Here is a 14,350-nt window from a genome sequence, read left to right as displayed (position 1 = left end):
AGATAATCACATGTGTTCACTGTTTCTTGTTCAACGATGTCTTATCAGATTCTTTATTTAGTCCAAATTGCAAATTGTACTTCCACCACCCGAGTTTTGCTTGTAGATAGATAATTAAACAAACTTGTCATTAGAATTATCATACTGAGAAAGCTTAAATTTGGAATTAATATAAAAAAGGAAAAAGGATAAGGTTAGTCTGTAGCATGTAACTAGCAAGTATGCCTGTGAATTGCTAGAGTGAATTCGTTAGGGACTGCCACATCTCCCATGGAGTCATGGAGATCGCGTCGACCTTTACGTCTGCCGACGCGGCGCCGGCGAGCGCTGTCTGCTCTTCTTCAACAGCAAGGGCGCCCAAGGTTGACCATGTCTAGATTGAGGGTGCATCTTGTAGCTCATCATCATGATCACGCAAGCCCGTTTTGTTCCTACGCTTTAGCTTTGCTCTGTTCTGCTTTGTTCATGTTTTGCACTTGTCTCATAGTACTAGCCTTTGCTTGCCCGGCGTCACACCCACGCTTTGGTCATAGAATCTTGTGTAGTTTTTTGAAATTGGTTGTTGTTTGATTTGTTCAATTTGGTAGGTTTCATTTTGGGCGAACTCTGTCATTTTGCATGTGGTTATCTTGCCGGTGAATGCTGCCTACTTTTCTTCAAAGCCAAGGTCGACGGTGCATATCTTTGTAGCTGTCAGTACGTTCCATGGTACCACAATTATACTAGAAGAACGCCCGTGCGTAACGGGGCCACATTAACTTTAAATGTTCAATATTAATCATGTTGATATTACATTTAATATTTTCATACATATCAAGTGACACTGGCGACCTTTTTTACCATCAAAACCTCACACACATACACTCTCCGTACCTCTTCCTCACTCTCTCTCCCCCTCTCTCCCTCTCTCTCTCTCTCTCTCTAACACACACATATCCATCTTATTGGGTATGAGACCATAATCCATCTATTTCACACATACGCTAGTGCATAACAATATGGATTATGTGTATTATATTTGCCACCACAACTGAGGGAATTTATTTCATGTAAATCGGCCAGCCACAGCTCCGTGACAAACAATACATCTAAATTCTCAGCGTTATTTTTATGTAATATGCATTATCTTTATACTATTTCTTGTCCGCGATTAAACTATTACTTGAACTTGCTACCACCAAATGATCTCTCTCTCTCTCTCTCTGACACACACACACTCACACACACACTCTCTGATATTATAGGACCAAAAACTTTTACCAATTACCATACTGTAGAACACCACGCTCCTCACTGCATCGATGGGTGTTGAGTGGTGTCTCTTGGTCACCTGGCATCCTCTAATTCTGCGCCACCATCTCGATTATCTCCCTTGGCACCTAATTGTAAACACCTGCCCTCCTTCTCCTCCTTCCCTGTGCTCCACAACACCCGAGCTGACCGCGAATCAAATCTGGACTGCTGGTACGGGCGTCCATGAGCTAATACAACGATTCTCAATCAGACATGACAAGAATGTAAAAAAGAGCACATACCTTGATGCGGAAACTGCTGCCGCCTACCAAGTGAAGACCAGCAGGTGCGCTACTCTGTCGTGGACCTGTGCTGGCTTGAGTCCATGTCCGCCATTGGCCGCTGCTCGCATTCGTCCCACCCATCACCCAAGTCGGCGTTAGGAGCAAACTCAATAGCCTTGCCCGCCTTAATGGTTCCACACCACGAGATCGAATCAAGCATCATAGAGTTCAGGGAGGAGTAGCATTTCCACCGTCAGCTCCTCGCTGATGTATCAGCGTAGAGTGCGGGAAGGACACAGAACGTAAATACCTGGGGTTTAGCGCTGGTGGCGGGAACGACCGACACGGCCTCCTTGCGCCGCTCCTTGCTGCCCGCCTTGCTCTGGGGATCCTAGCGCCCTGCCCTAGGGTTACTCGCTGGCGGCGGCTGTGGCGGCGTTTCCCTCAAGAAAAAAAGCACGTCTCATGTCCGGCTCGTGCAGGAATCCATCACCAAGTAGGATCAGTAGTTCCGTCCCGAATCGGTTATGTTGCAAGTCCTAGCTAGGGAAATACCCAATGGTTCCTGGTTGTATATGCACCCTATATGGGATTTTTTTAAAATATTTTAAAAAAAAGTCAAAATAGGTAAGAACTATTTTGAAAAAACACTTGACTTACTTTTGCACTGGTATATACACTTTCACAAAAAAAAGTTGACATCACAGCAAAAAAGACGGAATTTATTTGCTATTATAGGTCACTATTCACAGTATTTTAGCTAAAAATTTGTCAAAGGGATATTTTTTTGTATGGATTTTTTCTCACGGGTACAGCAAAAGGTCAAGTTTATTTCAAAAATATTTTCAGGAATTTTTGACTTTTTGTTGAATTACTATTTTTTTCCCATATAGGGTGTATATGTCCCCATAGACCACAAATCCTCCTCCGTCCTAGCTATAGCTATATATACGTATTACCCTGCACCCCTATAAACAGTACACCCAGAGACCAATAGAAAGATCAGCGGGCATGAGGCATGGCCGTGTGTATCAATTGCTTGCGCGTATCTGTGTTGCTTCTAGTAGATCGACACTACATCAACCGTGGTTAGCCAGCTACGTCCAATCTATTCGAGTGTTTTCGTCTGCGTACGTGTTTTTCTGGTATATACTTCAGAATTCACTAATTCAGTCAGTCGGGGGCTGGATGTCTAAGCAAAGAAGGCAGGGTGAGGAGGATGAGGCCAACTACTACCACGACCGCAGCGGCAACAAGGAGAAGAGCCTCTATTTGGTTCTAGACGACTGGCACAAGGGCTTCACCATCCGCAAGATCGATGCCGACAGTCCCGACCTCAGCGCCTCCCCTGTCCTCCGGCTAGTGTCACCTGAGCGTGGCCGTGCCATGAAGTTCGCAGCCCTGGGCGGCTACATCATCGCCACGAGCAACATACATGCCGTCACCCTCTTCTACGACACTGACACCGCCGGAGTGGCCATCGGCCCTCCCGTTCTAGACGCACTGCTTTGTGGCTCCAACACCTTCCTGACCTCCGGCGCCGATGACACGCTGTTCGCGTTTGCCTTCCACTTCATGGAGTGGTCTGTGTCCTTTGAGGCGATGGCGAAGCCGCCGACGACGGAAGACGACGACCTGCTGCCCACCGACTGGTCCTGGAGAAGCATGCCGACGCCCTTCACCAAGGACGAGATGATCTTCTCCTACGCGCTGCACCCGGACGGACACACCATATCCGTGTCCTCGTGGAGCAGGGTGGTCTGCGGCACGTACTCCATCGACACCAGGAGCTGCAAGTGGAGGCGCCATGGGGAGTGGATGCTGCCTTTCAGAGGCCGAGGCTACTTCGACGCCGAGCTAGACGCATGGGTCGGGCTGCACAAGGACGGCTATGTCTGCTCCTGCCAGGTTGCCTCCCGCAGCGGCGGCACCACGCAGCAGCCGGAGTGGAAGATGGCCGACGAGCATAGGATGTGGATCCCGTGGCATCAGCTGGAGTTTCGCCTGCGTCGGATGTGACGGCGCGGGCGGAGTATCGAGGAGTCGCCGGCGTCGGCCAGGGCCTGGGGCACAGAGGAGTCCTCCTAGTCAAGGAGATCGGAGAGAAGAAGATGATGGCGGCGCGAGGACACATGAGGGCAGGCGTCGAGAGGATCGGCCGTCCAGGCTCGTGAGGAGGGCAGCGATTGGAGGATCGCGTTAATGGTACCGTGTACAAAAATCCCATCAAAGCAAGTAAAATATACCATCAATCCTTGATTGATTCTGATTTAATTTTTATAGGCATTTTCGGATTTGTAGGGCATGTGCCCACGATCCTCGCACGTTGTACCTTTTTTTGACGTGTATGATTCATGATAAGAAATGAAAATCACATCAATGTAAGGAAATATCCCATCAATGCTTGATCGATTGTGATTAAATTTTTTATATGGTAACTAATCCGATAGGTTTATGTGGAAGGTGAAGCGAAAAGGCAGGTGGGAGGGGAGACGAAAAATAACCGGTCAGGAAAAAAATGAATTGATTGTTGCCTTATACGTTTGGTTTTGGTATTTGAAGATTGATTACCATCCGTTAGTTGGGTTACCAAAGAATAAATCAATCATCATATGTGAATTCATTGTGTTACCAAATAAACGTTGGGTTTGTCCGGCCAGTAGGAGGGGGGCGAATAAAAAACCGACGAAAAAAAACGACAAAATTGGGAGGTGGGAGGGAGGACGAAAAAAATCAGCGAAAAATAATCGGCGGACTATTCACCAACTGCTCCATTAAGAGTAGAGATATGCAGACAACAATGTTTAAACATACTCCTTCCGTTTCTAAATACAAGTCTTTTTAGACATTTCAAATGGCTACAACATACGGATGTATGTGGACATATTTTAGAGTGTAGATTCACTTATTTTGCTTCGGGAATTGGGTATATCCCAAACACAGTGTTCCTTTGGTGTGATAACATCGATGCTACATACCTCTCTGCAAATCCGGTATTCCATGCCCGAATGAAACACATTGAAGTTGACTATCACTTTGTGCATGAACGTGTCTCTCAGAAGCAACTACAGATCAAATTCATCTCTTTCAAGGATCAACTTGCAGACTGGCTATTGCTCACCGAGGAGATGGTGCAGGGCGGCCCCATCCCGAGGCTCTTCCCAGAGCTGGAGGAGGTCGACGACAACGGCGTGCAAAATGCGCACCGCCCTCTTCGGCAGGCGGTGGACAACGGCGTGCGGAACGCTCGTCGCCCTCTTTGGCAGGCAGTGGCCATCCTCATTAACGCTAAGGCTGAGGTTGAGAAGGTGGCCACGGTCCGATACGTCAACATCACGTTGGCCTACCGAATTGGTGGTCGTGGGTGGTGGGAGTTCGTGAGGGATAGTGGCATCTTGGAGGGAGACCACATCGACCTATACGTCGGCAGACGCGGCAATGGCAAGCGATGCCTACTCTTCGTCAATGGCAAGGTGATGGGTGTTCGTGACGGCTATGCATCTCCAAGTGAGACGGCATGCTGCTCTCCTTCAATAGCAAGGGCGCCCCAAGGTTGATCATGTCCAGATAAATACGGAGTAGCATCTTGTAGCTGTCCCGCGATCCATGATACCATAATTTTTGTATATATGCATACTTTTGTACAGATCATTGCCGGTAAAAAAACCCTGAGAAACTTCTTTTTTTCATTTATAGGATATATATAATACATGTCGTGTTGATGAAACCAACTATGCGGGATAATCAAAAGTCAACAGTACTCAGAGATATTTCTCATTACCGAATTACTACTACTAAATTACCCATGCATGCGACACAAAACAGAGGACAAAAATCGTGTGCGTTGCATGCTACAGCGAGGACTCTAGCGCACGCTGCACATGTGCTTTCATGCAATTATATTATTTTATGGATTTGAAAATTTCAAAATAGTTGAACCCTCAACACGTGTGCCCAATTTTCAAACCGTTTTCATCACCGGTTTGGTCTAGACGAGATATTCAAAACTATACCCTATGTTAATTTGTTTCGAAGATACTTCCTCCGTTCCAAAATACTTGACCCTCACTTGTCTAGATATGGATGTATCTATACTTGTTAGTGTCTAAATACATTCTTGTCTAGACAAATTGGAGTCAACTAATTTAGAACGGAGGTATATGTTATCGGCTTCAAAGTTGTCACTGAAAGATCGACGGCATGCAATTCTTGCATAGGGCCGGGTTCGCTGAAGTGGTCCGATCTATGACCAGGACGAGAAAAACAGAGATTCCGAAAGGAAGTCCAGTCATGCACAGTCTTCTGTAGGTTTTCAAAGCGCCACAATTTTGTTAATGCTCCTTTGATTGATTCAAATGAACTTCATAGGATTTTTGAAGGATTTTCGTACTCAATATTGTGTTTTCATAAGACACATAGATTCTGAAAGGAAGCCAGTCATGCATATTTACTCCTGTAGGTTTTCAACGCGCCACAATTTTGGTAAGGCTCCTTTGATTCAGAGGAACTTCATATGATTTTTGAAGGATTTTCATACTCAAGATTTTTTTCCTAAGAAATGCTTTGCACTCTATATCAAGATTTTCACACTCTTGTGGTGTTAAACACTCTGTGATCCGAAATCTTGTACTCCAGTTTTTAAATCTTGTATAATATGCCAATAGAATTTGTATTTTTCTTGTTTCTGTGTTTTTAAAATCCCACGACATTTTCCTTCAGCCATCGCTGCATTGTTTTTTTAGAAGACGCTGCATTGTAGATAGGAGTGGCAATGCCGCTCATTGCAAGCAAATGTCGTGCAATGTCACAGGGCTACAGGTTAGGGTTATTGGGAAGGTTCTAGGTCTGTTTTTTTTTTTTGCTTTTGGCAAAGTTCCAGCCCGGTTTTTCCTATTTTTTTTTGCAGGAAAGTTTTTTTATATATTCATCAACTGTCAAGGTAGTACAAATAACACCAAAAATGAAAATTACATCTATGTTCGTAGACCACCTACAAGCACTCGAGCGACCCGAAGACGTGCCGCCATCATCGCCCCTCCATTATCAATGCCGAACAAACCTTATTGTAGAAGAAGTCGGAAAATAGAGCTCTCCCGTCGGTAAGGACCGGGATATATAGCTGGCCAAACGGGTCGGGCCTGCCCGGCACTGCACGGCCCATCCTAATCGTGCCTGGCACGGCCCGGCCTGCCTAGGCACGATTATTATATGGGCCGTGTTGTGCCGGCCTGCGTGCTGCAACCTGCAGCCCAGGCACAACCCATATGCTAATCGGGTCGGTCCACCGGCACGCCAGGCCCAATAATCTACCTCCCATTTTGCGCACCGGGCGTTTTTTTGCCTATTTTTACCTGTTGGGCCATATTAGGATACATAAAAAAAAAAAAGAAGTTAATCGGGCAGTACCGTGCCCGCCCGCGTGCTCGCCCTTCAGGCCCAGGCACGACCCATGGCGTGCCGCGTGCCAGACCTGGCCCATTTAGCATGTGTCGTGCCGTGCCGACCATGCTACCGGGCCGGCCCAGCTATCCTGGCCGCGCCTCCATGGTCCTAAGGTCGGGAGATGAGGTAGGCCAATAGTGCAGCAGAGGGAGGCAGTGGAAACGCTAGCATCGGTATAGGAGCGAAGGGGTATATGCCGCAGACTGTACCATTTTTTTTAAATGTCACATTTTTTATAAAAGTTTCATTTGGTCAAACATGCTAATGTTTTAAAAGATGTTCAGACCTTTTAAGAATGTTCACAAAAGCATTGAATATTAATGTTTTTAAAAAAATGCCCTCAAAATTTCAAAAATATGTTCATTTCTTAGAATGTCCACCTAATTTAAAAATAATAGATAGATTTTTGGAAGGGCATCTATGCAAAAGATTCACATCTTTTCATAGTTAGCGACACGTAAGAGCTCCTGACAGAAGCGATTAAGCGAATTCGCCCTATGTATTACAATTTCTTTTGGAGCAAATCCTCTTTACCGCACTTAGCTGTGAAATTGTTGCATGGTTGCACACACCAATCGACATGCCTAGTAGGGCCCCCTAACCTAAATTAGGGGCTCTCTCTTTTGTGGTTTTTTTTTTCTCTGTCTCCCCATCCAAAAAAGTTTCCCTTTAGGCGTACAACTTGTTTTTCACAAGGCGTCTACCGGGATCAATTCATTCTTCCTCTAGAAACATTTTTCTCCTTTCTCACGATGACAATTGCTGTTCTGGTGCGCTGGTTTTTTGGGGTTTTAGTACAATGACTTTTCGGATGTCCAATATAACAAGGTTTGCCCCGACTCAGATGAGGGAGGGGCGATGACGGCAGTACGTCTTTGGCTGGCTCCAATACTTGTAGTCATCGCTAGGTGGTCTCGCACATGGATGTAATCTCCTTTTTTTCTTTGTAGTGGCATGATGTTTTATTTTTTTTGATGTTTGATGAAATGACTTGAAAATATCAATGTTTTTTTAACCTTTTTGGGCCATTTTGTTTGTGCTTGAAGTGCCGTGTGCTTCGTGACTCGGCCCTTTCTTCGGCCCACCCCGCGCGCGGCGGTCGCAAAACTTGCGCTTTCCTCCCGCCCGCCGGCCGCCGCCGCCGCCTCCGCCCCCTTTCCACCTCCGGCGCGCCGCACATGCTCCCCCGCCTCGCCCGCGCGCACCGCCGCGTCCTCCTCCCCACACCTCGCTCCCTCTCCACCTCCACCACCACCACCGTCGCCGCGCCGGCGCCGCTCTCCGCCGCGGAGCTCGAGGCGCTGCTCCGCCGCGACCACTACTCCGCCTCCACCCGCCGCTTCCACTCCCTCCTCCCGCTCCTCTCACACCCCTCCCTCCTCCTCGCCTCCGCCCTCCTCCTCCGCCACCGCTCCCACCCCTCCCTGCCCTTCTCCGACCAGCCCCCTCCTCTCCCCACCACCACCACCACCGCCGCCGCCGCCGCGCCGCCCTCCCCCTCCTCCCACCTCCGCCTCATCCTCCCCTCCCGCCTCAAGGGCCGCCCGCTCCCGCTCCCGTCCCTGCCGCTCCGCCTCGCCATGCTCTCCGCGGCCTCCGCCCTCGACGCCGTCTTCGCCCCGCGCGCCGCCACCTTCGCCTACCGCGCCCGCCACGCCGCCATCCGCTACCTGCGCTCCATCCCCAACGCAACCTGGTTCTTCCGCGTCGCCATCCCGCGCCAGCCCTTCGCCCCCCGCCACGTCCGTCGCCTCCTCGACGCCATCTCCGGCAAGGTCGACGACCCCGGGTTCCTGGACTATCTGCGCGAGCTGTTCCTCTCCGATGCGGTAGCCTTCGAGCTCGGCGGCTCCGAGCTCTGCCGCGGGCTCCCGCAGGAGTCGGAGCTCACCAGCACGCTGCTGAACATATTCTTTGATCCTGTGGATAGAGAGGTGATGGCCCTCCGGGAGGAGGTGCACAAGAAGAATCCCAGAGTCAAGGATGACAGCGTTCGGCATACGCCTGTGAGAGTGTACGCCGTCCGGTATCTCGACGAGACGATGGTTGTGACCTCTGGGTCGAAGATGCTCACACTTGAGGTCAGAGATAGGATCCTCACAGTGTTGGAGAGGGACTTGGAGGTGAAGGTTGACAGGTTTGGTATCTCAGTTCACAGTGCAGTCTCAGAGAAGATGGAATTCCTGGGGATGGAGTTCCAAGCCGTGCCGCCGTCAGTCTTACACCCTCCCATGTCTGAGAAGGCGAAGAGGGCAAGGAAGATGTATCTGAAGAGGAAGGCAGCGGAGGCGCAGGAGCTGAAGAATGCTCGGGAGACACGGAGGAAGAAGCTTGGGTTGAAGATACTGAACCACTTGTTCAAGAAGATGAGGCGTGGGCATGAGTTTGAGTTTGCCTTCCGAATTGAGGATGAAGTGCGGAAGGAGTTCAAGGGTTGGGCAGAGGAGACAGTGGCCGAATACTTCAAGTCGCAGGAGCATCGCCGTCATTGGCACCGATTGTTCACATCTGGTGACTTCTTCTCACTGAATAGGGTGAGGGAACAGTTGCCATCAGCACTGGTGGACTCCTATGATCAATTACAGGAAACACTCGACAGGTTCTTGATGCCGAGGAGGGGGCATGACATAACTGAGGACGAGGAGATGCTAGCAGAGGAGGAGGATGAGAGACAATATGAGAAGAGGATTGTTGAGGACTTGACAGAGTTGAAGATGAGGGTCAATGCACCAATAGAGCTTGTAAGAAAGGCGGTAAAGTTGGCCGGGTTCACAAATTCCATGGGACGGCCACGGCCAATAAAGCTACTTATCTGTCTGGATGATGCAAATATCATCAAATGGTATGCTGGTGTGGGGAGGAGGTGGCTAGATTTTTTCTGCTGCTGTCGAAATTTCAAGATGGTCAAGATTGTTGTGAGTTATCACTTGAGGTTCTCCTGCTTCTTGACATTGGCGGAGAAGCATGAGTGCACCAAGAGGCAAGCAATTAGCCATTATACAAAGGATTTGAAGGTGACAAATGAAAATGGAGTGCCTGAAGTGTACTTTCCAACAGAGAAGGAGATCAAGATGATGGGTGATAAGAATCTCTCCGATCCAAAGCCTGTGGATGGAGCCTTGACAATGATCTTGGTCAGGTTGGCGGTCGATGACACCTCCCTCCCATGCCTGGCTCATTTTTGTGCTGGAACAGACACTGCCCTTTACCGGATACGTCTTTTGCAGAATCGCCTAAATGTCGATCCTTTGAATGAAAAGAAGTGGGTCCAAGGACTAAGTGCCATTCATGAGAGCCTGAACAAGAAATGCCTCCCACTGTGCTCCATACATGCAAGCGATCTACTTCTTGGCAAGATTACTCTCCAAGATATTGATTGTACTCAGTTTGTTGATGTGGTGTGAAAAGAAAAAACAACTTGCACGATACCTCATTCGAAGCACAAAGCTCACATAAAGCTGCAATACTGCAGTGCTTGCCAAGTGTATTTAGTGCTGATTGCATTTGGCACTGTACATATCCTGGATATCCATCCTGTCATTGGGTAGAGCAAATACTGATTAGATTTTTTTCAGAGGTATGTGTTCCACATTTATGACTGTTCTGATCGGGAGGTGCTACATGTCACAACATCATTAGCTGAATCTTTTATTCTGTTATCTGTTTTCTGTTCAGGAATGATGTGGTATGCTAGTTTTACAATTGCATGTGCAAACTAACTTCATATCAGTTTTACTCAGGTATTTCTCTGTTTCAACAGCTCTGTTAAAATCAGATGCTAATTATTTTTAATCCACTGTTCCTTTTTTTTGTATGTCTATGTTTGGTTTGAGCCTAAGTTGACCCTACGAAATATTTGGCACTAGCTAAAATTTGGCCGAGGTTTTGCTACGTTGACAAGAATATGAAATAGAGTTGGCAAGTTGGTACGGGCCTGCCAAAAAAAATTGTAATCATTGAAAGAAGCATAAGTTGTTTGGCTATGGCCAATTTTTTTATAAGGCTGATTTTGGGTACCAACCAAACATACCCATAAGGCGCAGCATATGCCACCTGAGAAAGATTATTAGTTATCATGTCTGTTATTATGAAGTACACCATATGCTTCCCCTGTCCGTGTTTATAACTATATTTAAATAAATTTACGGAGTAGATTCTGCAATAGTTAGTTGACAGACTCACTTAGTCGGTCTGAAACTTTTAGGATTCTGCTTTTCATTGTTTTGAGGGTATGACTCAAAAACTTTGTCTGGCTTTGCTGTGTAATTTGACCAGTTATTTCCCCCTGTTCCTCCCGAATACACCCTCCGCTTCTTGCATGTCTACTTTTACTTTCTGTAACAAAATTGGTCCAGGTAGGCTGTTTAGGCCCTCTGCTTCCTGCATGTCTACTTTCTGCACAAATTAGTATTTGTATACTGTTTTACATTTAGCATAATTTCCTTACACGGTGTAACTGTAGGGATGTCTTCTTCAATCATCTAAATATCATTGCTGCAGCCTGCTGACTGCAGGGTTTGTCTGCTTGATTCATTTGTGAAATTCTGAATACCATTAGCTTGAGTATGATGTACAGGTAGTTCTTTGGTGGGAGGTTCTTATTGCTACGAGATCCATCTTAGGTCAATATTCAATCAGAGCAATATTGTATGTTTATTTGTTTTTTCCATCTATGAATGCATAAGTGCTTCCTTTTGCCTTTCAGTACTCCACATGGGCTTCACATGGTAAGTAAAATTGATCAGGTGCATCCTGATCGAGCCATTGACCCCCTTGGAATTATATGTTCTGTGAGCAAGTTGACATACCAGTTTCTCTGGTACAGTAGAACTTATTTATGGCTTGTTGGTCTCTTCTCGTCAAATGTTCTGTCAAATGTTCTGACCAAAGGTTTAGTGTTTATCCTTCATTTGCAAGAATACTAGGTGTCGGCTATGATTTTGAACACCGAGGGATAGACCTAGGAACAAATGAACCACACAAATTGCACAAAGAATTTCACTCGAATCACCAGTTACATATTTTAGACAAGTTAGTGGCTGGCCCATTGTATCAGTGTGCTATATTTGGTAGGCTTTGACATGAACTTTTGGAATTGCTGTGTTCCGGATGCATCATCATCATCGTCCTGACGGTGCACACAGACAGATACCCTTAGCCTTTCAGGAGGCTTTAAGAATGTAAAATTTGGTTGATTAGATCAATGTTTCGGCAATTTGAATTTGACCTATTCTCCAATCCATCCACCTGTTCTTTTTCCTGTGCAATATTCATATGCAGGAACCTTGCAGTGCGATTTAACTCATGAAGATGGTCGAATCATATTTCTGTGTGAACAAAGAAGCTGTAGTTATTTGTGTAGATGTTCGTATAGTGTACTTATGTACAGAGTTTGGTGGTAACATGCAAAAGGATTCAGATTTGTGAAGTTAACTAGGAGTAAATTATATGGTTAGAAACATGCCTTTTCTTGCTCACGGAGTTTCGGGTCCTGCAGAGGGCTGGGGTAGTACATATCATGACTGTTATGATGAAATAGCCATACACTTCCACTATGAGGTTTACAATATTTAAATAATTCAGGAAATAGGTTCCTGTAATAGCTAGCTGGCAAAACTCAGTCTGCCGTGCCACTTTTCTGTTTGTGCTGTTCTTTGTTCTGTGGGCCTGGCTCATAAACTTCACTAGGTATAACGTTTGCTAGTTGTAGCTCAATTTGGAGAGTAGTGAGGTGCGTGGCTGCTTTGGGGGTGTACTTCCTCGGGTTCTCTTGCCTGGGAAACCATTTGTGATTGTGTGCTCCTTGTGGTGACGCCCGACCAATTATTTATGCTGCCTACACCCCTCTCACCCTCTGTTTCTTCCATGTCTACTTTCTGTGAGAAAATCGGTTTAGCTAGGCGGCTGTTTTCGGTTTTCTGTAGTTTTCTTATAAATGTGACTATGGAGTATGATATACATGCAATTCCTTATCTGGTTTCTTTGCATCGAGCTCAATGTAATATCAATATTTTTTGCTGCTGCTGTCATCAGACATCCTCACTTCACCTCAAACATTGCTCCCAGTGCTCGCCGCTCGGGCTGTGGAAGATGCTCCACTCCTGAGATCTCCGACCATCTGTTCGTTGATTGCCCTTTTGTCGACTCGCAACATTCTCTGAAAAGAGGGCTTGAGACCTATGGATTGTTCAAAACCCACTTGCTCTTCACCCACATACCTAGAGCAACATTCTTATTATCCTCCTTTGGCTTGTCTGGTCTAATCTGCCATATTTCTCTTTGTCGGCGACATCCTTTGGCATTGTGATGAAGATATTGCCTTGTCTTGTCGAAAAAAAAAAGATTCGATAACACTGCTGGCTCTTGGCTAACTGAAGCTCGAAGCTTCCTGCTGTCCCCTCTCTCCTGATTTTTTGTTTTGTTTTGATGGACACTGAGTTGTAGGCTTGAGCCGCCCTATTATTATTGGGCCTCTTCTGTCCTCCATAGATATATCCAGAGGCATGATACTGTCAAATCTTCCTCCGAAGAAATTAGTGATGCACTTGCCAAGGAAGGAGAAGATTTAGAGATGATGCTAACATGTTGAGAACTTGTATTAATGCTCCAATAATTCCTAAAGTTCAATATTATTCTCCACAAATGTATTTAAGTTAAACTACTTAATTTTATTAACACGCTTGGTGAGCGGCAATATTAGGAACGCAAACTCATTAATTCAATAGTTTTATCGTTGGTTTAACTCTTTGTATTTTTGCCTTTTTTGTTCACACTTGTATTTATGTAATTTATGTTTCAGGTCCAAACGGAGTAGAAAAACTGTACTACAAACGTTTTCCAGGGTAGACAACATGTTGGTGCCTGAAGCCACTCTGCGGGGCACGACAAAGACGGACCGGGATCAGGAGACTTGCCTCTTGGCAGTCACGGCGTAACATGCGCGCACCCATCTGCCGTTCAAATAAGATCCAATGGCACTGAGTGGCCCAAGTGAAAACAAGCCACTTCGTTCCTGATCCAAAGATTAACTAGATATAATTAGCTCACGAGGCTATAATCTCCTTACTTGTAAATGATGTAGCCATGTTGTTTAATGAATAAAGCAGATTTAACTTTTAAAAATATAGTGGACGGTTTGCCAGAATAGAATCTGCATCATGCTTGCTGAATTTGTACTCATTCTCATTAAAACTGGGAACCGGCACAGATCAAGCATGCATCAATCGATTCATCAACACATCCAGCCATCAGCCACCCATTAGAGAGGTTAACAGAAGATCAATACTTGCACATCTTTAGGGCAGTTGACGATACAAACAAAAGATTCAATTTTCATCGCATTAGAGGTGAAACAGCGCTAACTAGTTAAGCTTTAAAATAGCTAAAAACAA

General features: G+C 46.2%; 2 protein-coding genes across 4 annotated transcripts; both read left to right on the top strand.

Moving 5' to 3' along the window:
- Positions 1–2,705: 2,705 nt before the first annotated feature.
- LOC123158429 (uncharacterized) lies at positions 2,706–3,536 on the top strand. Its single transcript, XM_044576423.1, has one exon. It carries the CDS (start codon positions 2,706–2,708, stop codon positions 3,534–3,536), a length of 831 nt encoding a protein of 276 aa, XP_044432358.1.
- Positions 3,537–8,042: 4,506 nt separating this feature from the next.
- On the top strand, positions 8,043–14,120 carry LOC123159924 (nuclear intron maturase 3, mitochondrial). 3 transcript variants are annotated; one of them, XM_044577731.1, is made up of 3 exons: positions 8,043–10,536; positions 10,635–10,699; positions 11,536–14,120. In XM_044577731.1, the coding sequence occupies exon 1, from the start codon at positions 8,138–8,140 to the stop codon at positions 10,361–10,363; it is 2,226 nt and encodes a 741-aa protein (XP_044433666.1). In that variant the 5' UTR covers positions 8,043–8,137; the 3' UTR covers positions 10,364–10,536; positions 10,635–10,699; positions 11,536–14,120. The 3 variants fall into 3 exon arrangements, with proteins under 3 accessions (XP_044433666.1, XP_044433664.1, XP_044433665.1); XM_044577729.1 differs by having other exon boundaries at positions 13,759–14,119; XM_044577730.1 differs by lacking the exon at positions 11,536–14,120 and having other exon boundaries at positions 10,635–11,091.
- Positions 14,121–14,350: the final 230 nt, after the last annotated feature.

The sequence above is a fragment of the Triticum aestivum genome, chromosome 7B (genome assembly GCF_018294505.1).
Source record: "Triticum aestivum cultivar Chinese Spring chromosome 7B, IWGSC CS RefSeq v2.1, whole genome shotgun sequence".
NCBI classification, from domain to species: Eukaryota; Viridiplantae; Streptophyta; class Magnoliopsida; order Poales; family Poaceae; genus Triticum; species Triticum aestivum.
This window is presented reverse-complemented; position numbering and strand designations above follow the sequence as displayed.